The 26,923-nt window shown below is 42.3% G+C and overlaps 1 protein-coding gene across 1 annotated transcript in view; it reads left to right on the forward strand.

The window, feature by feature from the left end:
• Positions 1 to 26,211, forward strand: part of CHMP2B (charged multivesicular body protein 2B) — an 87,879-nt gene extending 61,668 nt beyond the window's left edge. Inside the window, exons 3-6 of the mRNA XM_086949079.1 lie at positions 5,745 to 5,939; positions 11,452 to 11,554; positions 18,644 to 18,750; positions 24,163 to 26,211. Of these exons, the coding sequence (XP_086805205.1) occupies positions 5,745 to 5,939; positions 11,452 to 11,554; positions 18,644 to 18,750; positions 24,163 to 24,276 (519 nt within the window). The 3' untranslated portion in view covers positions 24,277 to 26,211. The remainder of the gene's footprint in view (positions 1 to 5,744; positions 5,940 to 11,451; positions 11,555 to 18,643; positions 18,751 to 24,162) is intronic.
• Positions 26,212 to 26,923: the final 712 nt, after the last annotated feature.

Here is a 26,923-nt window from a genome sequence, read left to right on the forward strand (position 1 = left end):
CATGCAGACAGGTGGCAGGGCCCTGGAAATAAAAATGTGCGGGGAGTGCCTTCTGAAGTCATGCAGATGAAAAGCCATTGAGAAAGGGAACTGGAGTTCCCGAAACGCGTTTGGCTGCTTTTGAAAACTGATGCTTATGTCCACGTTGCAGTCTGCTGGCAAGTTGGCTCCATAAAGAAATTCAAATACTCACTGTTAGAACTGGCTATTTCTGGTAGGCTAAGGCTGACGCCAAAGCCAGGCAGAAACCACCATTCTAGTCAGGGCAAGGAAGTCACACCCCAAGATAACCCCTGCTCACCCCCTTGGTAGCTTGGCACAGGCAGTAAGGCTAAACTCGGAGGCAATGTGTAAAGCATTTGCGCCAGCACACAACAGCAACAACATACTAGGCACACCACAAAAGGAACTCCACACAAGGTTATTTATAAAATAACTTTTGTATTGTCAAAACATATCAGATAGAATCACACATGTACATTGTGCCAACTGGCACGGGCAATATTTACAAGGGATTATTCACAAGACAGGGCCACATGGGCAACTGTCATAATCAGCACTTAGTAGAAATGAAATACTGTCAGACATTAGAATAAAAGGATATAAAATCACTGTAGCACAAAGTAACAGTTAGAAATCACAACCAGTATCTACTGGTAACAGGTAAGTACCACCTACGCAACCCTAAACACCTTAGGCGCATGTCACGCAGGGGAACAGGACCTGACTAGGACCACCTGTACTAAAAAGAACAACAACCTAAGTATCACACAGCATTTAGGGGTCTAGGAAAGAACACATTTCCCATGATGCATAATTATACATTCAGAGGAGTAGTAAAGAGAAACACATGATGCATAAACCTACACATTCAGCGGTGTTCAGAACAGAGCACATGATGCAATAAAATACTTTGAGGGGTGCAGCGCAAGAAGACACATGATGCCTAAAACATTCAGAGGTGCAGCGCAGGGAAAGAAAGGAAGACACATGATGGATAGAAATACATTCAGAGGTGCACAACAACTCAATAGGGCAAAAACACACAGTAGGCAGTTACCATCCTAGACATAGCAGATAACCACATTGCACACAAACTCACATAAGCCACTACCTGTGGCAGTCCCATGGCCAACTGGCCTTGTTTGGGGCTAAGACGCCCTGAGTCTCAATGTCAGGGTGTGCTGCCATGCAGCGCCAGTCCAAGAAAAAGAAAGCCTAAACGTAGCAGGTGCCCACTACTTGCTGGGCACCTGTGAATATCCCAAGACCAAAACGGTGCAGCTGCCCACTAATTGCTGGGCAGCTGTGGAACTTCAAACACTGCGCCAGGGCCCTCACTGGCCCTTAGGCGCAAACTGTGCCAACTGTGGGAGCCACACAGGCTCTGCAGCACTCGTGCACCCGTTGGAGCCTACACAGGCTCTGACCTAACACAACCGTTGGAGCCACACAGGCTCTAAAAACACCGGTGTCCCCTTGAGCTTCTCGGGGCTCTCAAAGCGAATATGCCCCCGGAACCTCGGGGGTTCTCAGACACTAACATGCCCCCGCTGAGCCTCGTGGGCTCGGTACCAATGGAAATGCGGGCGGGAGCCTCTCAGGGCTCTACACACGTAGGGGCGACCCACTGCCAACCGGGGCCGCCCTTGAAGCCCTCGGGGCTTCACACTGACAATAAGCGCGCTCGCGCTACTGGGGGGAGGGGCGGACACCAACAATGTGTCCCGGCGCCCAACCCTTTCGTCTGTCACTCACCGGTCTGCTGGCGATCGGCGGCTCTCCTTACTCGGGGCTCCCTCAGCACACGGGAGCCCCACAATCGCCCATCCTTCCGCTTCACCTCTTTGACACGGCTGCTCTTCTCCGGCGGGCAGCTTCACTGGCGGCGGGGGCGGGCACCGACAATGTGCCCCGCGCCCCTCTCCGCCCTCTCCTTACTGCCGGCTGGTGCCTGCGGGGCTCTCCCTCAGCAATGGGAGCCCCGCACCGGCGGCACCGGCCGCCATCTCTCCGGCGCCTTCTTCTTCTCGGCTCCCGGTCCGCCAGCCAATCCTGTCGCGGCTCCACCGCCGAGCCTCCAAACGACGTCACGCCGCTCCCAGGAGTCAGCCAACCACAGCGCGGCTCCTGGACCAGGCCCCCTTCAAAGGACCAATCAGAGCACGGCTCTCCTCAGGGCTCGGCCAATCAGGTCGCGGCCCCTTCGGGGTTCTCCCCGCGGCTTCTGGTCACCTTCAGGCCCCCGGGCCGCAGCGGTGACAACACGGGGCAATGCCGGGTGGGCACCGGCCTAAAAACAATTAATCACTAAATCGAGGTGGGCACTCGTAAATAATTAAAAAAATACGGGCAAGAAACCTCAGCGCGTCCAGCGCTACAAACGAAAATAACGCGCTCCTAAGCGCTAGAAAGTCCAGATAAAAGCGCTCTCAAGCGCTTGGGGGAAATAACGCGCTCCAAAACGCTAGAAACCAGGCAGGGCGCTCCCAGGCGCTCAGGGGGAAGCACAGCGCTTCCTGCAGGAAAATGTAGCTTCTCCATACTGCAAAAAGGTCCCAGAGATTCCCAGGGGTAAAGCCAAGTCCCCCCCATCAGCCCAAGCAAGGCAGAGGGGTCCCCCAGGAGTCCAGGAAAGTCCATCAGAGGTCCTGGGGCTGGGCAGGGCCCAGGGCTTCCCCTGAGCCCCAGCAGCAGCATGCCCCTGGCAGATTCAAGTTAGTAACAAGAACATTTTGGAAGGGGACACAGCCCCTTCTGATACACAGAAAAGTCTTTGTGTAGGTAGTGTGAGAACCAGCTAGAACTGGTTATAGGGAAGTCCTGTCAGTATCAGGGACAGAGGTGGCAGTCGCCCAGCGGGAGGTGGAGCCAGCTTTGTAGTCAGGCAGGCACAGCCCTTCACTATCAGGTGCCATCTCCTCCCACTTCCCTGGCAGCAGATGCTGCCTTTCATACATGGGCTGACTCAGACAACCTCCTGGGCTCTCCAGCCCCTGTCACCCTCAAACCAGACAGTCAATCCACAAGCAGGCCCAGGCACTCCTGGACCAGGCTCACCAGCCAATCACACGCCAGACACAAATTACACAAATATGCCAACTTCTAAAAAAGGCACTTCTAGACTAGACACACTCATGCCGCATATACCATTTCGCAGCATTCAGTCTCACGAGTTCTCTCATACCAAACTCACCCCTGCACTCCCCACACATCAGGAACTACCATGGGCATACATATTCCCCATTCATTCCTATGGGAGGGCAGGTCACTCACCACACATACACAGAGAGCTCAAGCACTTTACACTGTACCACAGTGAAAAAGTGCGCAGAGGCCTAAAATCACCACCACCAGGTTCCAGAAACAGGCTAGGAAAAAGCAAAAAGTTTCGGGGTGAACCTGCCTAAAGGGCCGGGTCCAACACTCACCTGCCTGTGGCTTCCTTTCCTGAGGGCTACCTTTTGTTGTCGATGTTTAGCGGCTGAACCCAGCCACGAAGGGAAGCTCGCCGCGTTGTTAGCAGACCTGTGCTGGCGTCACAAGGTGTCAGCACACACGGGAGGCAGTTTCAGAGGTTCTCACTGCAAAGCGGGGCAGAGTGTTAAAAGAGACATGGCATCGCCCCACTTGGGTTTTATTTTTTTTATTGCTCTGCCATTGAAGACTGACTCACTGAAGGGTATTTTCCCCAGCACTACAGGAACCTGAAGGCCGTTTGGCCACTCCCACTGGGGCAGGGCCCTGGAAATAAAAATGTGCGGGAAACGCCGTCTGAAGTCATGCAGATGAAAAGCCATTGAGGAAGGGAACCGGAGTTCCCAAAACTCGTTTGGCTGCTTTTGAAAACTGATGCTTATGTTCACATTGCAGTCTGCTGGCAAGTTGGCTCCATAAAGAAATTGAAATACTCACCTGCCTGTGGCTTCTTTTCCTGAGGGCTACCTTTGTGTATGTATGTATGTATGTATGTATGTATGTGTGTGTGTGTGTGTGTGTGTGTGTGTGTATAGAAGTGTGTGTGTGTGTGTAGTGTGTGTAGTGTGTGTATGTGTGTGTGTGTATGTATATATATATATATTCAAATGCTGCTATATTTAAAACCAAAGTGGTATTGGTTTACAATTTCTGTGACAACCCTTTACAACTATCTTAAGATAGTAAATTAGCACTGCTCTAGCTCTTTAACTATTTAATACACCAATCGGCCAAAAACAGAGACAAAGACTTAACCGAGCACTTGCAGCGCTGACTTTAAGTGATCCCGCTGAAGTTCTCATACTCTGTATTATAACTCACATCTTCTGCTTGTGTTTTTTGGTGTCGATATATAATGTATGTGGTGATGCCACTGGTTGTGAAATCCATTGATGCTCTTACTAGTTGCAATGTAATGCTGCATATATTCATATATTCAATTTAATAAGAAACCTGGGGTTTATCCCAATTTCCTAAGCCGATGACACACAACTGCTACTCTGATTTGACAAAAACTGCACCAACGTTCAGAACACCTTCTCAGAGGGAATGAGATCCATCACCGGATGGATGAACTATAACTTTCTCCAGCTGGATGCTGAGAAAACGGAAATAATGCTCTTCAGAGATGCAGTAACAAGTTGGTCTCCAAACTGGTGGCGGGGAGATTTGGGCCCAACTCCCTCCCCCAAAACGGTGGTAAAGAACCTAGGGGTGAAAATTGACCAGAAACTTAACCTCGAGGAACACGCCACCACAACCGCCAAGTCCTGCTTCCACATGCTCAGTTTGCTTCACAGAATTTTCCCCCTACTCCCTATGTCCACTAGGAAAACTTTGACTCCAGCATTGGTCACTAGTCGTCTGGACTACTGCAATGCTCTGCTGATTTCCGCCAAGAAATCCTCCCTTAACAGACTGCAAGTGGTCCAGAACACAGCGGCTCGACTGGTGACCAATGCTCCCCCCAGAACCCCCTCACTCCCTCTACTTCGTAAACTTCACTGGTTACCGATTCGGAAACGGGTCAAGTTTAAGATCTGCTGCATGGTATACAAAGCCTTAAATAAGCTAGGACCCAACTACATCGCAGATGAACTGTCCCGGTATAACCCCTCGTGGACCCTTCACTCTGGGGCAAAAGAGTTTCTCTGTGTACCTCGTATAAAACAAACCCGACAGGGGGGGCATCATTTTCTTATGTTGCACCTTCTCTCTGGAATCGGCTTCCCATACACATCCGTCTCTCCCCCTGCTACTTATCTTTCAGAAAGCAATTGAAAACCTTGCTGTTCTAAATTACAGGGTCTTAGTAGTCTACAGCCGTCTTAGCGTGGAGATACCCCGGTTGGGGTGATTCATGCGCTTTAGAAATGACATAAATAAATAAATGGATCAGATTTGAAATCTGAATTGCTATACAAGTCAAACAAAACATGCAGGGCATTGGGAAGAAAATATGTTCTCATATTTTCGATGATATATAAATGAGATCAACACATAGGCAATAGGGATACTTTCTTTTGAAAAGTGTAAGACTCAAAAGAAGATATACGCACCTTTTGTTGTGAAGAATGTCCTGATGCATTGCATTTCTTTCTGAGTTTTGTTAGTGCAATTTGAGAAAAAGGTGAATTTGTTCAATCTGTATTAAAAAAAAAAAAAAGGTGGCAAACATTTAAGATTTTTTTTTTTTGCAGTGCCTTAATAAAAAAATCTTTATCCCTGATGTCACTTTTGCTTTTTTTATACTCTTTTCGAAACAGGAACTTGAAATTAAGAAGATGGCTAAAACTGGTAACAAAGATGCCTGCAAGGTTTTAGCAAAGCAGCTTGTTCAGCTGCGGAAACAGAAGACAAGGACCTATGCCGTCAGTTCCAAGATCACATCCATGTCAACACAAACCAAAGTAATGGGTTCCCAAGTGAAGATGGCCGGGGCAATGTCGACAACTGCAAAGGTATTGTAAAATTTTAAACTCCACTTAACTAGATGTCGTTCTCTCCTTTCAAGTCTGTTAAGCTTGGAGTACTTTCACTATTCTCACTTGATACTTGATACTTCTTATTGTTAACTGCTGATTTCTTCATAGTTTTTCCTTGATTTGACGTTCACCCTGCTCAGACAGTCCTCTCCTTAGCATTCTATCTAGAGCAAAGTTTTCAGTGGTGTGCCTGCTTCACATAACCAACTTTGATACCTCCTAACTCATTCTAGTTCATTTTTCCTTTTCATTCTCCTAATTCGTTTTAATTTGACTTTGAAAACGTTCCCTGCATTTTATTCTACATCGTTTCAAATGTTTTCAATTAGTCTCTCTGAGTCCCTGGTACAATGTTATACAGAGTTGTTATAAAATAGAAATGGAAGTGAAATAATGTGTGCAGCCTATCCTCGCTGTTAGAGCTTGATGTGCATCAGTGTGGTACAGAAGAATATATATGTATAAATCCAAGGAGATTCTATTACTCAGATTTTCTACCTCACACATTTGGAGGCAATGCTTTTCCTGCACTTGGCTCTTTTTCGAATTTTTAACTGATTTTACAAGCATAAGAAGACCGGAACTGCTTCACCTTCTCACTGGCTCTTTGCACTACGGACACACTTTCCCCCATATCCAGTTCTAGCCTTATACATGTTTCATTGAAGCGCTGATTAGAAGAAATGTCTGTTTTGTGTTATTCAAGGTCTATACCTTATTTCATCCAGGGATAGATCACCCCTCTTAAAACCATCATATTAACAACCTTTTTGTCAACCACTATTCATGCAGTCCTGGTTGAACTAATCTGTCTGTTAAGGAAGCCCTTGTGAAAGCACTTTCCTTCTCCGAAGCATTAAACCGGATGAAATCTGTCTCCTTGCCTGCAGACCATCTTTAGAGTATGGGCTTCCGTAAGTTTGGCAATGCGATTAGTTTTACTACTGAAATTAAATTGAATTGCAGAAGCTTGGGTGATAGCTGCCATTCATCTTGGGGTCTCAAATTCCTAGCAAAAACCTCATGGTAATAGTCTTGGGGAACGGTATTGCAGCAAGGTCCAGCTTCGAGCGCTTTAATATACCCCAGCACCTTTTCTAGACAAATTATAGGGTTTTAGTTAATTTCACAGGGTGGAATGATAGACTTATGCCTTGCGCATATTCCTACAACTAGGAATATTATTTTAGTTTCTTAGAGTTCGTGAGTTGTCATGGCACTGATCCAGTAATTTCAAGGGTCCAGATGAATTTAGATATGTGCAAGATAGCTCTCTGTGCCGAGATGCTCATTACATGTAATTCCTAATTAATCAAGCATTGAAAATATGCTTATTAAGAAGACTTGTTGGGATACCACTACACATATAAGACTTAATTACTCAGAAAAATACTGTTTTTATTTTCACAGGAACCCGTTTTGTGTGATAGGTACAGCAGTATCAGAGGTATCCTTGCTGCCTGGCTCAGGAAATCCTGAATATCCTGAGGCTTAACTTTCCAACCAAAGAAAGCAATGTGACAAATCAGCAGAGCCTCGATATTTGCCTCTTGCCTTCTAACTTTACACACTTAAAGGTGGATCATCAGAGCAACAATGCAAATGTGCAACTCCTTCAGTAATGGGAACTTGCAATAACAAATGCTCAGTGCATATTAGTGTGAAGCACTCCTTGTTGAGGTTTTCGCTCTCAATTTGAACTAAGTGTCCTCAATCTGAGTCTTTTATGGCAGGGCTGGGGCTCCCTTAGGGACTCATTCAAGTATGACAAAGATTACTTTATGCATCTCACAATGTTACAAAGACTGCCCAAAAAATTGAGAATTAATCTCTTCTATTTTCACCTTTTACTTTAATTTAGGATTTTGAATACTACAAATCTTTGAAAGAACAAACACCTGAGCCTTTCCCAGAAACACAATTTCCTATTCATCTCTTCGGTTGTGCCCTTTCCAGAGAATTTGGACCTTTACTACGTCTTTTCATATTCAGCCTGCACACGATATTTGGGCAAGGAAGGATTCATCCAAGGCTAAAAAACGAAGAGTTTACTGCCGTTCCACTTGTAGAATTAGAGCATCAACAACTAACATGCTAAACTATTTAAATTGAGCGACAAGTCTGTTAAACTTAATGCTAAGGTAATGTGCATAATTTTTACCCAACTTCAGAGGAGTGAAGCCGTAAAATCATATTGACCGGGTCCAAGAATTAACCATTTAACTCTATGGCCTTTTGTGACTTGAAATTCCCTACATAAAAGACAACCTCTTGTCATCTAACTGCATGACCAGTAGAATTGGTCAACTGCTCACCCTGTAGGCATTTGAACTCTGTGATATTCCACTTTTTGCCACCTCTGTGCCCTGTTTATCACCATATTTCTTCTTAATGTTAAATATTTTTTGTGTTATGTAGTTTACAGGCTTTAAGATTAATGGAGCTTTAGGGGTGTCTCATATAAAAAAAAAAATCCTAATATGGTCATTGCGCTGCGTTGTGGTGTTGATGTGTGACTCTAACTATCAAAACTTTTTAAAAGTGACTTTTCCTTTAAACTGCCAAATTTTGGTTGCAATTATTAAAACCACACAATGGGTTGTCTGCCATCATGTGTGCACCTTCTGCTCTTGATTTAATATTGATGTGAATACCTCAAAAGATGACTGCTGAGTGGTATAGACTAGTGAGGAATAATACATTTCCATTTAATTAAAGATTCAATTATGACTTCTTAATCAGGATGCATTCAATATGCCGAGTTATGAGAAGTCTTCTCAAGGAATAATATGGTTCTGCTCCTGTACTTGCTGTTTCCCATTTCTACTCTTAGAGGTTATTGTGAGATTTCTGGTGGGAGGATTTCATCGCAGTGCAAGTCATTTCCCTTCATTGTGAAATATACTACCAGATTCTTTAAGCAGAGACAGTTATGATGCTTGGGTGTCGAGTTCTAACTGTATTCGAACCTCTACCAAAATCAAAGGCATGTGTTTACAGATGGTTCTGTCCTGCCTGTGTGTTTTATTATAAACCACCCCGTATCTAGCCTTTCCCACGTGGGTCTGCTGTTCTCAAACTCTGCACAACTGAGCACAAGGGGAAAAATCTTTTCCCCCTTTAAAACGTCTTCTATGTACCTGTTGTGCATGTTGGAATCCTGATAGCTGCAGATTCTTTACCTCAGATTTATCCATATGTATCAGACTGGATCTAAAAACTCTTCGTGAGCAGTAACCCATGCATTCTGGTAGGTGGCATTGTTTGGATCTGCGTGGCATCATCGTTCACTCTGGAAGTGGCGTATGAGTTGCTTATATAGATGCCCCACCAGTGCTCTGATGCAAGTTTCTTGAATGCAGAGGTGGTAAATGCCAGGGATTATGTTGTAAGGTAGCTCTCTTTATTGTCTTTTGTGTGGAATGCAGCGAACGGAATGGTTTGATGATTCCACTCGAAGACAGTTGGAGGAGCCAGCTGATGAGAGGAGGCGACGTCTGGTGTGGGGTTTCATTTGACCAAATAAACCACTTAAAAGATACTCGCCAATAAAAAGATGTTAAAAAAAAAACATACTCACCGACCCTTGACTTCTCATTGAACCCAAAATAAATATTGACGACGAGTTGGGCAACATGACGGTGAGGAGATGAAGCTCGGCCAACATGGTCCTGCAAATGGGGGAATTTGTGTGGGCCTTACCCCTTTAGAAATAAGGGCACTACCCTTGGGCTCATACCATTCACGTGCCGCACTGAGCAATCCATATTACAGAGGGGTGCTGTGCAAGTGTCTGCAGGCCTCTTCTGTTATGCCAAAAAAGCCCATTGTGCAAAAAGTTTATTATAAGTCATTTGCAAGCCCTGGACATTACGTATAATGTGGCCCTGCTTTTGGAAGTTATCCCAAAAGAGGGTTCCATATTCGAGATGTCTTGGTCTTCCAAATGACAAATCATTTTCTCTGGGATGGAAGCGGATTAAGACATTGTGTCAATTGAATCGCTATACACCTGCAGCAAAAGAGAGGATAAGAATCTAGGACACACGTGTCTTGAGGTAGTAGGCATAATGATTCAGTTTGGTGAACTTTCAAAAGACTGCTGTGTTTCACATACATGCAATAAGTAATCATAATCTTATATAAACATAAATGAAAGAAGACCTCTAGACAAAAGAAGAGTGGTGGTGGTGTTTAATTACATTTCAGATTTCAATGCTAGGAAGTTGCTTCTATTGTACCACCGTGGGTTTTAGGAAAAGCATATGATGAAGTGAGTTTTAGACTCCAAGCACCTGCCTGTGTTTCTTGTCCTGGAATGTTGTAATATCTCAATGTATTCTTCTTTCTCTTATGGACTTCCCAGCACCTCGGGTACTAAAATGGAAACTTCCTCAGTAGTGGATGGGTAGCCCTGCAGAGATAAATACATGCCTGTAAAGTCCCCCTCCACCCCGCCCAACCCCCCACTGCTAAAAAGAAGCCCATGGAAATTCCTGTGGTTGGGCAGGGATTTTACTAAAAGGACTATTGGTGCTGTACCCCAACATAGATCTTGGATATTGGTGATATATATGATAGCTCCATATCGCCTTTTCGGCCCCATGTTTCCAAATAGACAATTTATACACTTTGTCAATTTTGGCCTCTCCCTAGGTCATATTATAACCTAATAATGTGTGTATTCGTAAAGCCTTGTTGATGCTAAGGTGTTTTTGAAATGGCAAATAACAGATATGTATTAACTATTTCTATACTACTCGGCTCTGAGTGATGAAACATTAGATGGATCTGCCAGTATAGTTTTGACCATGGTGTCCAACAGAGGTCCATGCAATGGATCCATTAGTCCACCAGACCTGGACTAGATCATGAAAGGAAGTGCACATGTAAGCTTAGCAAGTGTATTTGAGGACATTCTATATACATACGTCGACTCCCTAATTGCTAGAAGTGTGCGTATGAGAAACGGCATATGCTACTCCGTCAGTGCACGCAATTTCTTTCTGCTCGAGATGGTATTTGAATTTTAGGAGAGGGTTGTTTTGATCGTGCCATGGTGTTAGAGTGCCACTGGTGTTAGAGTGCCACTGGTGTAATGTTATCTCTCCTTCAGGCACATGTAGTATAATGGACCCACTGGGAAGGAGCAGTACCCCCATGTCAACATGCTGCTCCATTCCTGTGCAACAAAATAATAATTATCACAGGCGTTTTCCCAGGGGCACTGTGCTGTGATGCATTGAATTGGTAATGCTCATCTGCTGGAGAATTCGACGTTGTTTATTCTGTGATTCAATTCTTTGCCCTCTCCTGGCACTTCCAGAAACAACACTACATTACATTGCAGTTTTGAGGCAAAGGTATACAAATTAATTTCTCACATAATTCTTGGGATGCAGTTGCAAACAGTATATTATGTATGGCTCACTGCTAAATAATGTGGAAGAATAGTTGTTTAACACTGCTGTTTTCGTAATATTTCCAGACAATGCAGACTGTGAATAAGAAAATGGATCCTCAAAAGACAATGCAGACCATGCAGAATTTCCAGAAAGAGAACCTAAAGATGGAAATGACTGAAGAGATGAGTGAGTAAATAGTTTCTTCGCTTTGTGGGAATAGGAGATTAATATTTAGAGGCATTAGCAATCAATGCATGTCTGAGGTCTCCTGCAAATTGCTCTCCTAAGTGGTTGAACTACCATACAGTCAAAAACGCTTAGTGAATGCTGAGCCAGAAATGTATAGAGGGGTACATGAACAAGGTGTGTAGAGAGCTTTCCTCCTGAAATAGCAACCTGACAAGTAGCTCATTTAAAAAATGAAAATTCTATTTTGCTGAACTAACCTACTGCAGGTGTGAATGCCAATTATTTTCTTTTTCTATGTATGTTGTTAATTGTTCTGCTCTTATGACCCATGTATCATCCATTGTGAAAATAGATAATTTGTTGGACATCATCTTGCATGCGAATACACCTGGTTATAAGTTAGGTGTGTATTTTTACGTTTCACAATCGATTTAGAATACAGACTTTTTGTCGATCTTGTGGGATTTCTTCACTCTCAAACTTAGGCTTGGGGTTCTACTTTGTAGCTATTTCCAGATAGGATTACCCTTAAAAGCAGGCAACCACTCTCATATACATTTTCATTTATTTACATATTTGTTGCATTTAGATTACAAATCTTCAAAAGCATACCATTAATAGAAGGAGCGTGTGCTTCTATGATGGAATGGGAGGAGAATACCCACACAGGAAACAGTATTTGTATAGTAGAAAATATTGTTCAGTGGATATAAAAGAAAACTAGAGGTCTTGTCACAAAGGCATTTTGTAGTACATTAAGTAGTACTCTTTTATTACTCTTGCATGCCTTTGTGAACTAGCCCCAAAACATCTAAAATGGTAATATTCATTGAATATTTGTCTTCCATTAGTACAATTAGAAATCACTGTATCCTCTTTCCACTTTTATTGATGGGGGTTTAGAGATTTCAGGCCAATTCACAAATACATATAAGAGTCCATAAAAGAGTACGCCTGTGGTACTCCTTCCCGTACTAATATAAGCTTTTGTTAATCAACCCCTCAGTGCTCAAATGAATCTTTTAGTCAGTCACACATTAAGAATTTTCCACGTGGTGTAGACTTTGTGTGTGTGTAATTTGGTTCTGCGTGTTTTAAATGTGTTTCTTACTCTTTCATTTTTACTTTATAATAGAGGAAGCATGTCTTATGTTGGAGGGTAGTGTAATGTTGAGGCATGTGTGACTTTAGATACACATTATTAGCATTAGTCTGCCATTTAGAGTTGGGCTCAGATGTGTGCAAGTTGTTTATTTTCGAAGACTTCTTTCGAGTCACTGGTTTAGTGACTCCTTCTCTTGCTCGCAGTGCGCATGGTCATTTCTTCCGCCGGCTGGTTCGGATGTGTGCTCCTCTGCCACGGTTCAACACAGTCACAGGTTATTTATTTAATACCGCCGGGATTGTTTTCGATCGCAGTTCGAGCTCTGTCTCCCTAGTTATTCTATTGACATCCAATTCGTCTGGGGAATTCAAGTTGGCTGCAGTCTCCTTGGGCCTTCTCTCTCTGGGGCATAATTCTTCTTCGACTCCCCCATTCCCCCCTCAGATATCTACTCAGTGATGGAACAGATGCGTTTCAGTTTTTGCCCTTGTCACGCCAAATTCCCACTTGCCGATCTTCATCAGGTGTGTAACTTGTGCCTGTTCCCCAAGCATAAGGAAGCAACCTGTGAGGCCTGTAAGTCTTTCCGTTAAAAAAAGGCACTTGGAGATAAAAGGGCGCTACGGCTCAAGATGTCTCGACTTGCCACCGAAGACACACCAGACCCCTTCAGTTCAGAAGAACAGAACAGTAGGTATAGCCTCATCCATTGGCTGCTAACTAAGGCACCTATTTCCCAGGCAAGAGCTCAGGTCCGACATGTACTCCAGGGCAACCCATGAGTACTGTTCCCCCTCCACCTCCACCCAGACCACAGCTCACATTGAGAAAAGGTAACCCGCCTGCACTTGATAAATCAAAGACTGGCATTGGACCACCACTGCCTTTGGGCCATGGTCTGTACCTACTGGCTTTTTCGGACATGTCCGGCTTTGGCTCTGCGCCAAAAAAAACAGCACAAACAGCAGGTTTCTAACTCGAAACATACTCCATCGGACTCAAGCCGCACTTCGGAGCCAAAGCTTAGGCACTGATACACCATTCCACCTTGTCACCGAAAAAGGTGGCTTCTGAGCCGGAAGCATCAGCACCAAAATTTCCAGTGCTCAAACCTGCATTGCAGCCGAAGACCTATACGTTTACTACACATTCAGTACAATCAGTGGAACTAGTGCTTGAGAGACTTCACCAGGACTTGGACTCACGTCAAAAGCACCTGATGATCCATCCAGACCTCTTCATTCAGGGGCACAACTTGCAAAAAGACAGTAGTCGTTTGAGGAATCTTTAGACATTCCTCTTCCTCCAAGAAAAAAGCAAAACGAAAGCAGCAAAAAGAGGATAAAGCTACCAGTCCACTGCACACCAACCCTCCACCACTGCCTCGTGTGCACACTTCATTGCCACAGCTTTCACCTGTTCGTCATACTACACTCATACACAGGGAAAGGGGGGGCGAAGACCAATATTCTGTTCCACCTCAAGAGGATCCATGGCATTTATATGGTACGGAGCCACCAGATATTACAAACCCGGATTTATATCTGGCAAATCCTTCCCCTCTTGATGATACTACCACTTATGATGATCCCATAAGTAGGACGGCCACATTCCACAAAGTCCTACTACACACTAAGCCCTTAGAAGTAGACCTTTTTTTTGAAAACCTCTCCTCAAATCAGCGTTTGGTACACTATCTGCCAATGCTCAAGGGTATGTTCCGACACGGTCATATTTTTTACAACCCCGTTAGGGCTGGAGTCATCACTCCCAGAGTCAATTAAAAAAAATACAAACCTTCACCCAGTGACCCTACATACATTAAGGGACAACTTACGCCTTACTCACTAGTTGTAGCTATAGCCTGTAAGAGGGCCAACTCTCAAACATCTGGTGATGCACCCCCACCAGATAACATGAGCAGGAAAAGAGATGCTGCGTGTAAAAGGGTGCTAAAATCTGCCAACTTTTGGAGGATTGCAAACTCCATTGCACTCTTATCACGCCTTGACAGAGCCCCTTTGGGTCGAGATGGAGGAGATTCTCAAGCCTCTCCCTGAAGAACACAAAAAGAGGGCATATAAAATTGCCTCTGAGGGAAATCTTATCTAATAGAACAATTTGTTGTGCCCTCGATGTTGGTGACACAGCGGCTAGGGGCATACATTCAAGTCTGCTCCTTCTGAGACATGCCTGGCTGAGAGTAACAGCCTGAGGTTCAATAAAACTTACTAGCTCTTCCCTTTGATGGGCACATATTTTTGGACCCCATGTGGACACCCTTTTGGAAAAAAATCAAAAAGTACAATGAGACGGCTCAGGCAATAGGAGCATTGCAAACCCCATCGCAGTGCAAGACTTTTCGCTGCTCCTCATATCATGTAGGGTCAAAAACACCCTCCCGACAGACTTCCACCCACATCATACATTAAGACGCATACCCAAACATCCTCCCCAAGGGCATAATATAGGTGTTCATGGAGGAAACCATTCCAGGGGCAGACACACAGGCGGTTTTACCAGACCTTCCGTATCCACCACCAACCCTTGACTTGCCATTCAACCCCCAACCACCCTCCCCCTCCCCGGATCATACCACACCTGTTGGGGGAGACTAAAACAGTTATTTCCCACAAGTCGGAATATCACCTCCGACAAGTGGATGTTGGATATTATCCAACATGGTTATTGTCTGGAGCTCACTTCCAAACATTCCACCTCACAACCACAGACTCTCAACAGAACATCACAAGTTGCTCGAAGAGGAAGCTCAGGCACTTCTAAAAAATAAATGTAAAAAAGGGTAAGGGGGTATAGAATCTGTACTATTACAACAGCAAAGCACAGGTGTCAATTCACTTTACTTCCTCATTCCCAAAAAGGATGGGTCCTTAAGGAAAATCTTGGACCTCGGACCTCTAAACGGGTACAATCGCTCAGAGCATTTCCACATGGCCCCTCTTCAAGTTGTCATCCCACTCTTACAACCAGGCAACTTCATGGCCTCACTCAACCTGAAGGACACTTACTTCACATTCCAATTCACCCAGCCCATCGCCAATACCTTAGGTTCGTACTAAACAGGCAACACTTGCAATTCAAAGTGCTCCCATTCGGGGTCACTACAGCCCTCAGAGTTTCCACCAAATGTCTTGCACTAGTAACTGCTCATCACTGCAGGCAAAACATACACATTTTCCAATTTTTGAATGACTGGCTCCTCAAAAGCACAACCCATCGAAAGTGTTTTCAACACGCACAAGCCCCCATAAACCTACTTCTTCTACTAGGCTTCACTGTCAATGTAGTCAAGTCTCACCTCCAACCCCTTCAAATGTAACCTTACTAAGAGCCATCCTCAACTCTCAGCAAAGGATATCTTACTCAAATGCTGCCCATGTTCAGTCATTTCAGGTGCTCATTCCCCAGGTTCAGCCTCATCAACAGGTAACATTGAGGACAGTTATGCATCTCCTAGGGACCATGGCTTTATACATAGCCATAGTACCTCATGCCAGACTCGATATGCGTTAGTTGCAGAAGTGCGTAGTGTATCCTTGAACTCAAGCGAAGGGTCAATTGGAAGATCTTATGTTGGTGAGCCATCAGGGCTGCACATCCCTACAGTGGTTGAATACCAATAATCCCCTAAAAAGATGGCCTTTCATAGACCCAGTTCCACAGGGAACCATCACTAAGGATGCTTCCCTCACAAGTTGGGGGCGCATTCATGGGACCGCACTGTCTAGGGACGCTAGACAATCAGTCAAATGCACCTCCATATCATTCACCTAGAATTGCTAGCTGTTCATCTAGCGCTCAAACACTTCCTTCTCTATCAAATTGGCAAGTTGGTCCTCATCAAAACAGACCACATGACTGCCATGTATTATCTGCAAAAACAGGGGGGCACCAGGTCCACTCAGCTCTCTCATCTAGCACAGAACATCTGGAGATGGGTTCTCTGGTACAACATTCACCTGTTAGCGGAGTACCTCCCAGGAGTGGACATCGACTTTGCAGATCTCCTCAGCAGGAGGAACCTACAAGTCCACGAATGGGAACTCATCCTGCAACAACTCCTCTCATTTTTTTTCAAACATTGGGGTCACCCCAAAGTAAAACACCAAATGCCCAATCTTCACCTCCAGGTTCCCATACCCACAATCCAGGGACAACGCACTATGGATGAGTTGGTCCTGGATATTTGCTTGTTTTTCCATCTCTCCACCTACTTCCGTTTGTAGTTCGCAAACTTCGGCAGGCATATCCTACCCTCATCTTATTGGCTTCCACATGGGCGAGACAACCATGGTTCTCTACCCTCCTAGAACTATCAGTAGTTTCCCACCAAGTACTCTCCAACAAGCAGGACCTTCTTACTCAGAACCATGGGCCAGTCAGACATCCAGATCCCACGTCCCTCAACATTGTGTCATGGCTCAGGAAGCCATAGAGTTTTGTTACTTAAATCTACTTCAACCTTGTATGGACATTCTTAAAGAAGCAAGAAGGCCCACTATTTGGTCCTGTTATGTGGCAAAGTGGAAAATATTTGTTCACTACTGTCATTCAAAACACATGAATCCTCTGGTAGCAAAAGTGCAGGATATTGTCTGTTATTTTTTTCATTTGTATGCCTCTGGGTTAGCTTTTACATCCATAAGGCTACACTTAGCAGCTGAAGCTGCATATATCCAAAACAGACAACACACTTCTCTATTCAGGATTCCTACAACTAACCACTTCGTTTCAGCGCACATTTCCCCGTTGTGCGGGCGAATTCTATGCGTGCGCAAATCAGACCGCCCCCAGCCATCCGACACACATGCCCACAGTGACGTCAGATGACCGGGGGCCGTCCGATGCACGCAAGAGGTTATAGCCTTTCTAGAGTGTCTTGAAAGAGTCGTTCCTCCTAGTGTATCACCAGGACCTACTTGGAAGCTTAACATTGTGTTAACAAGGCTTATGGGTCCTCCATTTGTGCCCCTACACTCCTGTCCCGTCCAGTTCCAAACTGGGAAGATAAAAATTTTAATTGCAATCATTTCAGTCCGAGATGTTGTTGAGCTTAAAGCATTACCCTTAGAAGAACCATTCTTCCAAATACATAAAGGCAAAGTGATACTGAGAACTAATGCAAGATTCCTTTCGAAGATAGTATCTCAGTTCCACCTAAATCAATCTATCGAATAACCAGTATTTTTTTCCACCACCTGACTCAGTTGTCGAAAGGGCTTTACCCATGTCGGATGTAAAAAGGGCCCTCGTATACTACATACCTATAGCTGACATATGTAAAGCAGCTACATTGTCTACTCTGCATACATTTACAAAACATTTCGTTGTAGATGTCTGGTCCCGTCAGAAAGCTAATGTGGGTCAAGCAGTTCTGCGGACATTATTTCAAACAACTGCAACCTCCACAGGTTAGCCACTGCTTGTGAAGGAAAACTGCTTTACAGTCTATGCTAAGCATGTGTGTCTGCAGCCACACATGCCTCAAACGGAAAATGTTACTTACCCAGTAAGCATCTGTTTGTGGCGTGTATTGCTGTAGATTCACGTGACCACCCTCTTGTGTTGGTTGCAGTTAACTATATATTACAATTTTTTCGCATCGTTATCTCACTGCGATACATTATCCTTCGCACTCCATCCTCACCCGCCGTGCGGAAAACAATTTAACAATAGAGTCCAGGATTATGCACATTGCAAACAAGAGGAGAAGTCACCTCGTGACTCGAAATACTTCCTTGAAAAACAACTTACACACATCCAAACCCAACACTAGATGGCGGACTTATGCTAAGCATGTGAATCTATAGCACTACATGCCAAAAGCAGAGGCATACTGGGTAGTAACATTTTCCTTTGTCATCAGTCTGATTATTTTTTTTTTTTTTTTTTTTTTTTTTAGATTTAGTTTGATAAAATGTGCTTGTGATGATGCATGGATAACCTTTATTTTCTTTTAGTAAATGATACTCTGGATGACATTTTTGATGGGTCGGAGGATGAAGATGAAAGCCAGGATATTGTAAACCAGGTTCTGGATGAGATTGGGATCGAGATCTCTGGAAAGGTAGGATAAATCACGCAATTGTGTTCAATGTAGTTTGCATGTATGTTACATTGCTTACAGTAACCATCCACAATAAAGAAATGCACTTTAAACACTTATTTATAAAGATCTCACTTTGGATACATTTTCAAATGTTCACCTTGTGCTATGAAGACATTAAATGCTGTCAATCCAAATGAGAACAGCAATGTCAAGCACGTAACCGTGTTGTTATCCAGTGCTAATAAATACCTACAAGCAATTTCTAATAAAGCAGATACACATATTTAATCTAAAGCTGTTATTGTAAATATGACTATCCAGTGTTGACAGCATTACTTTGGGTGCTAAAAAACTGAGAATAAATCCATCCAAGCAGATTATGGTAGCAGTTGCTCTAGCCAACACATCTCTCAAAAAAAATGGCATGGACCACCCTGGGCATGCCCTTTCCCAGTTCCCCTCGCTAAATCCTGTGGTGTCAATCAGGACACATAGCTTCCCACATCACATTCACTTCCCACATCATGGATGCCATTCATTGACCGATTACCATAAAACATTCAGGATCGCTTTGGGCTTGTTGAGGATACATTATACTAGTTGTGTCTATGTTTGCATTTTCTCTTCAGTATCAGAAAGCCTGAAACAATTGCAGATTGCCGTGGCAAGGCTTCTCAAATGTCAAAAAGACAATGCTTGCTTACTTCCAGCATTTCAGAATTACTGTGGCTTCTCAATTAACGCCACACAGAGAGTTCAAGGTTCTGTGTGTTTATAACCAAGGCCTCTATTAAGTTACCCAGTCTGCTTTGAAAAATGTCTCTGTAGTCCCTTTAGTTCCGTTTTATCATTGTATTTCGTCCTTCTTTCTGTCCCTACTTTTTAAAAAGCATGATCAGATTGAGAAGCATTATCAGTGCAAGCAGTGTTCCTCTGGAACAAACTGTATCACCACTTTTGAAGATCACAATGCCTTTGGAAAGGCTTTGAGAACTCTTCTTCTCGCAGCCTAAGTTTATGTTCTATCAAGGCCTATGTGAAATTTGGTCAATTTACTAGCACCTAGGTGCTTTCTTCATGACACTTGTACATTCTTAAATCACATCAAACAGTCCCGTTATGTAGGGCTTTCTTGCACAGAGATGCGGTATCAAAGGCGCTCATAGAGAATACATATGCCAACTGTACTGGCACTTGTATTCAGAGTAATTAATCAGCACACTGCTTATTCACACAGACAACATCACCAAAAACGATTATGTTATGGTGCCTACTTTACTAATACATTAATGGGAGTAAAGCAACTAAATTATACACGATCGATCATCACTCTGATAAATCAGTGCCATCAAATTGGAAAAAAGAGAGGGTTGCCTTTGAAGTTAGACTGCATAGTCTTCCTTCTCTGAAAGTTGACTACCAAAAATGAACTCATTAAGTTCGTTCAAAAGATCTGCTTTTGACAAAATTGCTATATTGTGCAATATTAAAAAACTCCCAATTTCAGTCCCACAGTGATTTTTCCTTTAATCGTGGGTTCATGCACATCATGTTGAATTTTAAGTCAGACTTGCAGATACATTGTTTGAATCCCAGCAGGATAAAGTGAGACCTTCCTAGTTGAGTAACAAAAATTCCTATTATGTACAGCATTATGAAGCCCCATTGCTGTGACAACAAGCACTACAAGTCAATAAGATCGGTTAGACGCTGTAATTGGCCATAGTGCAGCAGAGCAAATTTATGTTGAATGTCATATCAAATCTGAGAAAAGCAGATGTTGTGAACTAACTAAGTCGGCAGGACCGATGTGTTCAGATTCCCTCATGTTCTGAATATATTTTTTTGGCTGAGTGACCTACACCTTTATAGATTCAATGTGTTTCACTGCCTGCAAATGAAAGTTCAAACCCATGTGGATGGATTGGTTCCACACCATATACTACTACCGAAATTTTCGCAGACATAAAATGCACGTTAAATGATACCAATTTTAATAGTCAGCAGTACAGAGATGTAGCTAAATACCTTTCAGTAAGACTCCACAACACGTTTTTTTCAAAAGTAATAATGAAGCTACTTAACACATCCCAGAGTAAGCAAGGATACGTGAAGTGATGTGCTTCAGATGGCAATCACATAAAAAAAAATCTCTGTTCCAGCGGTTACTAACTGGACGCTGAGAAAGTTATTCACCCCCTAGTCTGCAAACCGCTCTACAACAAAGGAACAATAAAAAAAGGACATACACTTCATTCAGTTCCGTGGGCAAACCACATACATCATTATGACAGTTGTTGTCACTCGGTGACTGTAAAGTGTGTTTAAATATACTTCAGAAAAAAGTATTTTATGGGGACCTTCTCTGTAAAGATTGCAGCAGCTTTATTAGCCTTGTAGATATAATAAGCACTGTCAAAGTCCATAGCTATGGCTTTAATGTGCCAACACATGTAAAATGAGCATCCACTATGCTACGTACATGTTTTGAATGCACAAATGCTGTTTATAACACAACTGCCAAAGTGGACATGCTAGGAAAGAAATTGCCATAAATGTGATTTCTGCATATAAAGGTGATAAAGAATTGACTGTGACAAGCAGTATGATGATTAAGTATATCTTTCAGATTTAAAGATTTTATCATACCTTCCAGTAGGCGCACTACATTGTAGGTGTAATGATACATGAAATAGTCAATAGAAAACAGTAAAACTCTTCTCATTGGAGGCAAAGTACATTGGATGTATAATTTAAAGAATTTGTACCACTACGTCTAGCAAACTCACTCCTTTGTCATGGTCAAGCCAGACCTAAAAATGAGCCTTTGTGTTAAAAATATGTTGACCTGAAGAAAGCAAGAGCCACACAGAAAATATTAAAGCAGTCTCTCTGTAAATTCTGTCCTGCCTTTTTTGATTCTAGCTTTAGCCATGACCGTTTGAGTTTACTGAAATTCTTTGGCAATATATTTAGCCAAGGGCCATGCTGTCAGCCCTCTTCATCCATTGGTCGATTATTGTGTAATTCACATCATTGGGCAGTGGGTCGACCCACTTAGCCCATTGACTAAAGTCGCTGTGAGTGATGGAATTCTTCCCTTTCACAAGGAGCACATCCACTCACAAAGTAGTTTGCTTACATGTCAGGAATACTACCATGGCAATTTGGTTTTTGATTCAAATATTTTTGTTGCTTTTATTCAGATTTAGTTTTTTTTAGTTAATGAGGGTCCTACATCTTCTCCAACAATACAGTTTTGCAAAATTCATAACAAAACAAGCAACGATAAAGCTAAAAGACTGGCAATCAACTCCAGACCTGTTGTCTTTGTGAATACTTGTTTAGTTACCGTAATTTATGTCATGTTTTAGACCAGGGATACCTAATGCACGGGCTGCATGTGTCCCTCCTGACCTTTAATTGCAGCCCCCTGGTGGACAGCAGCCCTGGGCTGCTGTCCGCTTGACAGTAGGAAAACTTTGAAGGCTGTGAAAGAAACTTTACAAGTTAACTAAAGTAACAGTAAAGAGGAAAAGAAGGTGTCCTAGACAACTTATTTTTAGGAACAGCTTTAGTTTTAAAGACATCTTGCACTAAACATGTAAAAACATTATAAACTCTCTGCCATCTTCAAAAAAGTGTATTTTATTAACATTCATGAGTGTTTTAACTTAGTAGGTCAGATTATATCACTGCATTGAGAGGCATTTATTAGCAGTGATATTTTTCAAACCCGATCTTGGAAACATTCATGCCTCCCCCATTAAAAAAACAATGCCATTAGAGAACCAAGTGGAACGTCATTTGTCAGGTGCACCTTGTGTGTAGCCTTGGTTGTTATATGATTGGACCAACATTATAATTTATTAGATAAAACACAAGAGAAGGTTTCGTACTGAACACATCCTGAACTCAATGGGGCTCTTACATGTGGTAATAAAAAAAATAGGCGGGAAAGTGAAATTAACCAATTGCCTAGGATCACAAAGTTTCGTCAAGTGGGGAAGGGAGGACTAATACCAGGTTTTATGGTTTCGCATTTTGTAATTCAGCCACCAGCTGAGTACCACTTTCAATATTCACATTTTACATTAGAAGTTAATGCTTTGACTTTAATTCTTGGTGCATGAGAATAGAGTGTTGGTGGCAGACAGAAGTCTTGTGAAGGCTCGGTTTGTTGTCTCCCCTATGCCTCTGCCTTGCGCCCCCCTACACCCACCTTTCGTCACCCCGACCCTTGCATTGCTGGCCTCAGTGCAGCCCTCAGTCATGATACAAAAAGTACTTTGCGGTCCTCTGGGACATGTTTACAAGTAGCCATGTTCTAGACCATTGTTTTTCACCCACTGTGCCACTCGAGATAGAGATGAAGCCATATGAAAATCAGTGTTGGTCCTCCTCCAGTAGGAACCATCCTGTCCAAACTACAAGGCAAAATCCCCTCCAGACATTAAAACAAAGGGAAGCTAGACTAATTGTTGCCATCTAGGTTGAGTCCCTTGTTACAGTGCATTGGATCGAAGTCTGAGCATACCCATCCGATTTCCTAATATAATAAACAATAAAGTTATGGGCATGTTCCAGACTATTGTTTTTTACCCAGATGCCAATAGAGATAGGCAAATCAGTCTTGGGTCTCCTCCAACAGAAACAGTCCATCCCTAACTTCCAAGCAAGGTCTCTTCTGACAGTAGGATTTGTAGTAGTTCTTCATTAAAGTTTTCAACTTAGTTGTTCTTTTTATCACTAAAAAGTATGTTTGTTAATTTTGCGAAACTGCTATGTTTTGAAGAACTTTTGTCAACATTTTTTTTTCTAGATTGTTGCATTTTGTTTACTTGCACGATTTTCAAAATAAGATTTGTCCTTGGGTCTGTAATAGCCTATAGGTGGGCGTCAAATGAAGCATGCAGATGTTTGGTTTTTCACTTAAAACAACATATATTTCTATAGTTTAGCACCATGTTCACAATATGTCTTCATTTTTCCCAAATGGAATTGTAAAACATTTCTTCAAAATAGCTTGCAATGCCGCAATTAATTGTAACCATCTTGTTCATCACTGTAATACAGTCTTGTGTAGCTAAGACTTCTGTGCTTCATTTGGTGCCTTCTTGGGTCATACCTTTTTAAATCTTTTTGCGCTCCATCTTTGTGAATTATGATAGCAACACACACGTTGCTTTTAGTCCAATCACGAGTTGCCGACATTTTTTCCCTTGAGGCCCCATACCGAAGGAAGACTAAGGCTGGGTGGAGGGTTGGTACACCTGAAAAACGTAGTTTTTCACACACATTAATGTGGAGATTGGAGGATTCACCCCCTTAAGTAATTGTTAGTTCATTAAACAAAACCATTTATACATTATTATTGTTTTGAATGGCTGCATATTACACGAATGTCTCAATTGGTATCATTTTTTTCAGATGTCAAAAGCTCCATCAGCTGGCAAAGGATTACCATCTGCTTCTGCATCCAAAGCGAATACCATATCGGATGAAGAGATTGAGCGACAACTTAAAGCACTAGGAGTGGATTAGGCCTTTAGACTTGTCCTGGTGGTGACAGAGGCGCTGCTCGCCTTCCACTGGTGCTTTAAATTAGAAAGTGACAAGCACTCTCATTCCAAGAGACCGATATATTTTTGTAAGAAAATAGACGAAACTGGAATTTGCATGTCAATTCATGCCCGTGGTTGCTTAACGCCTTCCTTTGAAGTAACTTTGTATTTCTAAAGACACTACTTTTGGAATTGAACATTCAGAAACCCAATAGTGCTCCAAAATATAAAGTCCTTTGCGCTGGTTTATTTCCTTTTGTCTCCCACAGACATTATTCTGAAAATCATTTGTCACCCGCAGATGTTGTAAGAAAAGAGGGAGCCAGATGTTCAACATGTGAACACTTTAATTTTATGAAACGGTTTTCTATTACTTTCGCATTGTCAAGTTTGCAAGATATCGAGTTTCTTGATTTCAGGGAAATCGTTTTATTCCTGGATGGATAATTTTGGAAAGCCATTTGAGGATTTTATTCAATTAAATTTCGAAATGATCTTCAACGTAGATGATGCCACTAACAGATGCATCTTCCTTGAACAGCGAATGACTCCATGGAAATCTGTGGTTTTATTTATTTACATAAACTGTTCTGCATCGTGTAAAAAGCCAGTAGAATGTAAGTGTGTATGTACTAACAATCTGCCCAGAGGGACTTCCAGGACCCCATAACCTTATAGCAACAATGGTCTTTGTTTACTAGCAGGTTATCCTTTTCAATTGTGCATACATATAGTAGGTTGTGTGTTATTTAAGTCTAAAAACTCGCAATTACAAATACTAGCCACATGGCTTATGTTATTGTTCGACTCTGAGCAATTACGGTTTTATTGATTTTTAACATGGCCTGATTCTCGAGGGTTCTCAATGCACACATTTAGAAGAACCGCTTTAGGAATGTTAGATTTGCTTCGGTGGGATACATTTGGATGACTACAGGTGAAGGGGGAGGGAGTGCAGTAAGAGGCCCCCTTCAAATAATGCCGCAATTTAAATCGTGACCTCCTGCTGGGTCTCCACGGCCTGCCTCATCTAAGCACTTTTACGAGACATTCTGCACGTGCTGCCGCTGCTTATATTTGTGCGCAGCAGGGTTACTCAAACTCATTTTTTTCCTCGACTTCAAAAGTCTGTTGGGAAATAACGTTTCCTTGAGAGTGTGGTAACATGTGCAAAGTATATGGAAACTGCCACAGCTTGTTTTACTCATCTCGGAATTGTTGTGCCTTTGTGGATTCAAGCCTTATTGTCTTCTTGATTAATTTTGCCATGTTCTCATATCATTATGTTTTTAAGAATTTCAGGTAAGACGTGAAGCTCTCTTTAATTTCAAAACACCCCTCATGGTCTTGGAAAAAATAAACTATATTATCTTTAGTGCTGACTTTGGTGGGTATTTAAATTTACCTTACGACGATTCTTGCCAAAATATCCTTTTCTTAAAATTCTTAAATATAATTGTAAATTTAGCTGAGATCTCGGTTAGTTGGATTGTAATGCTGATTATAAGTGACAGATTAATTCTTAAAATTTGTGGTTTCAACCACCATCTTCATAATAATTTGTGGTTAGAAGGTTCTACCTTGTGCAGAAACCTGAAAAGCATACTGTAAAAGCACAATGTTATTATTTTGGTTTATGTTGATTTTAGTGCACTGCTAACATTTTATAATAGGTAGCCAAATCGGATGTTTATTGTAGTCTGCCTCACTGTCTAATTAAGGAGAACATCAGCAAGCTAAAGCCAAAAAGGCAGGCGCCATACAGCATATGGACAAAACCAATTTAAAATAGTCCCGACTTATATTTGCGTGTAATATAAAGTTTCTAAATTGTTCTCATGGGGTTTTTTTGTGTTTTGAGTTGCTAACTTGTTTTTGGTTTCCTTTTGGAAAAAAATAAATAAATAATTTGTTACATGGTGTGCTTTTTGTTTAACTCTACTAACACTCTGTAAAGTGTCCTGATTAGTGTTGCTAATTACCACAAGCATTTAACCAATATGCCTCTGCAGTTATTTATGTTTTTGTTGCACTCTGATTTATGGGACTTGCATTTGCCTTGTAAAGCATTTATCACTTATTTCTTAAAACACGTACAACTGAAACAATACGTGCCTTTGTACATAGATGTAGATACTTTGACTATTTTTGTACAAATAACAAAAGAATAAACAACTCACTTCGGCTGAATTGAGTGTTATGACAGCTAGGATCAGGCTACAGAATGTATGTTTCAAATTGATTGGGACAGATGTGTACTGTTCTACAATTCTAAATCTTCTGGTTTTGATTTATTTCCACACAGAAACGTTCTGTGAAATAGAAGACTGTCTTTATGAATGAGTTCCATGTGAACACTTGTTAGAAGCTAATGCTTAATACCCAGTTCACATGGACATATGGGTTGCTCTTTTTTTCTAAAATATGGAGTTCTTTTAGGCATAGCTGAATATTACTTTAAGTTTTGTTAGGGGATTTTGTAACATTATAAACATGTTGTGAACTTGGCATAACAACAGTGTTTGTTTTGTAAGATGAGTGCAGGAATGCTTTTGAGTTTGTGAACCAAGAATGTGCTGCATCAGCATTAGAAATATTTGAATTGTGGCATCATAATATTTGACTAT

The sequence above is a fragment of the Lissotriton vulgaris genome, unplaced genomic scaffold (assembly GCF_964263255.1).
Source record: "Lissotriton vulgaris unplaced genomic scaffold, aLisVul1.2 SCAFFOLD_709, whole genome shotgun sequence".
NCBI lineage: Eukaryota > Metazoa > Chordata > Amphibia > Caudata > Salamandridae > Lissotriton > Lissotriton vulgaris.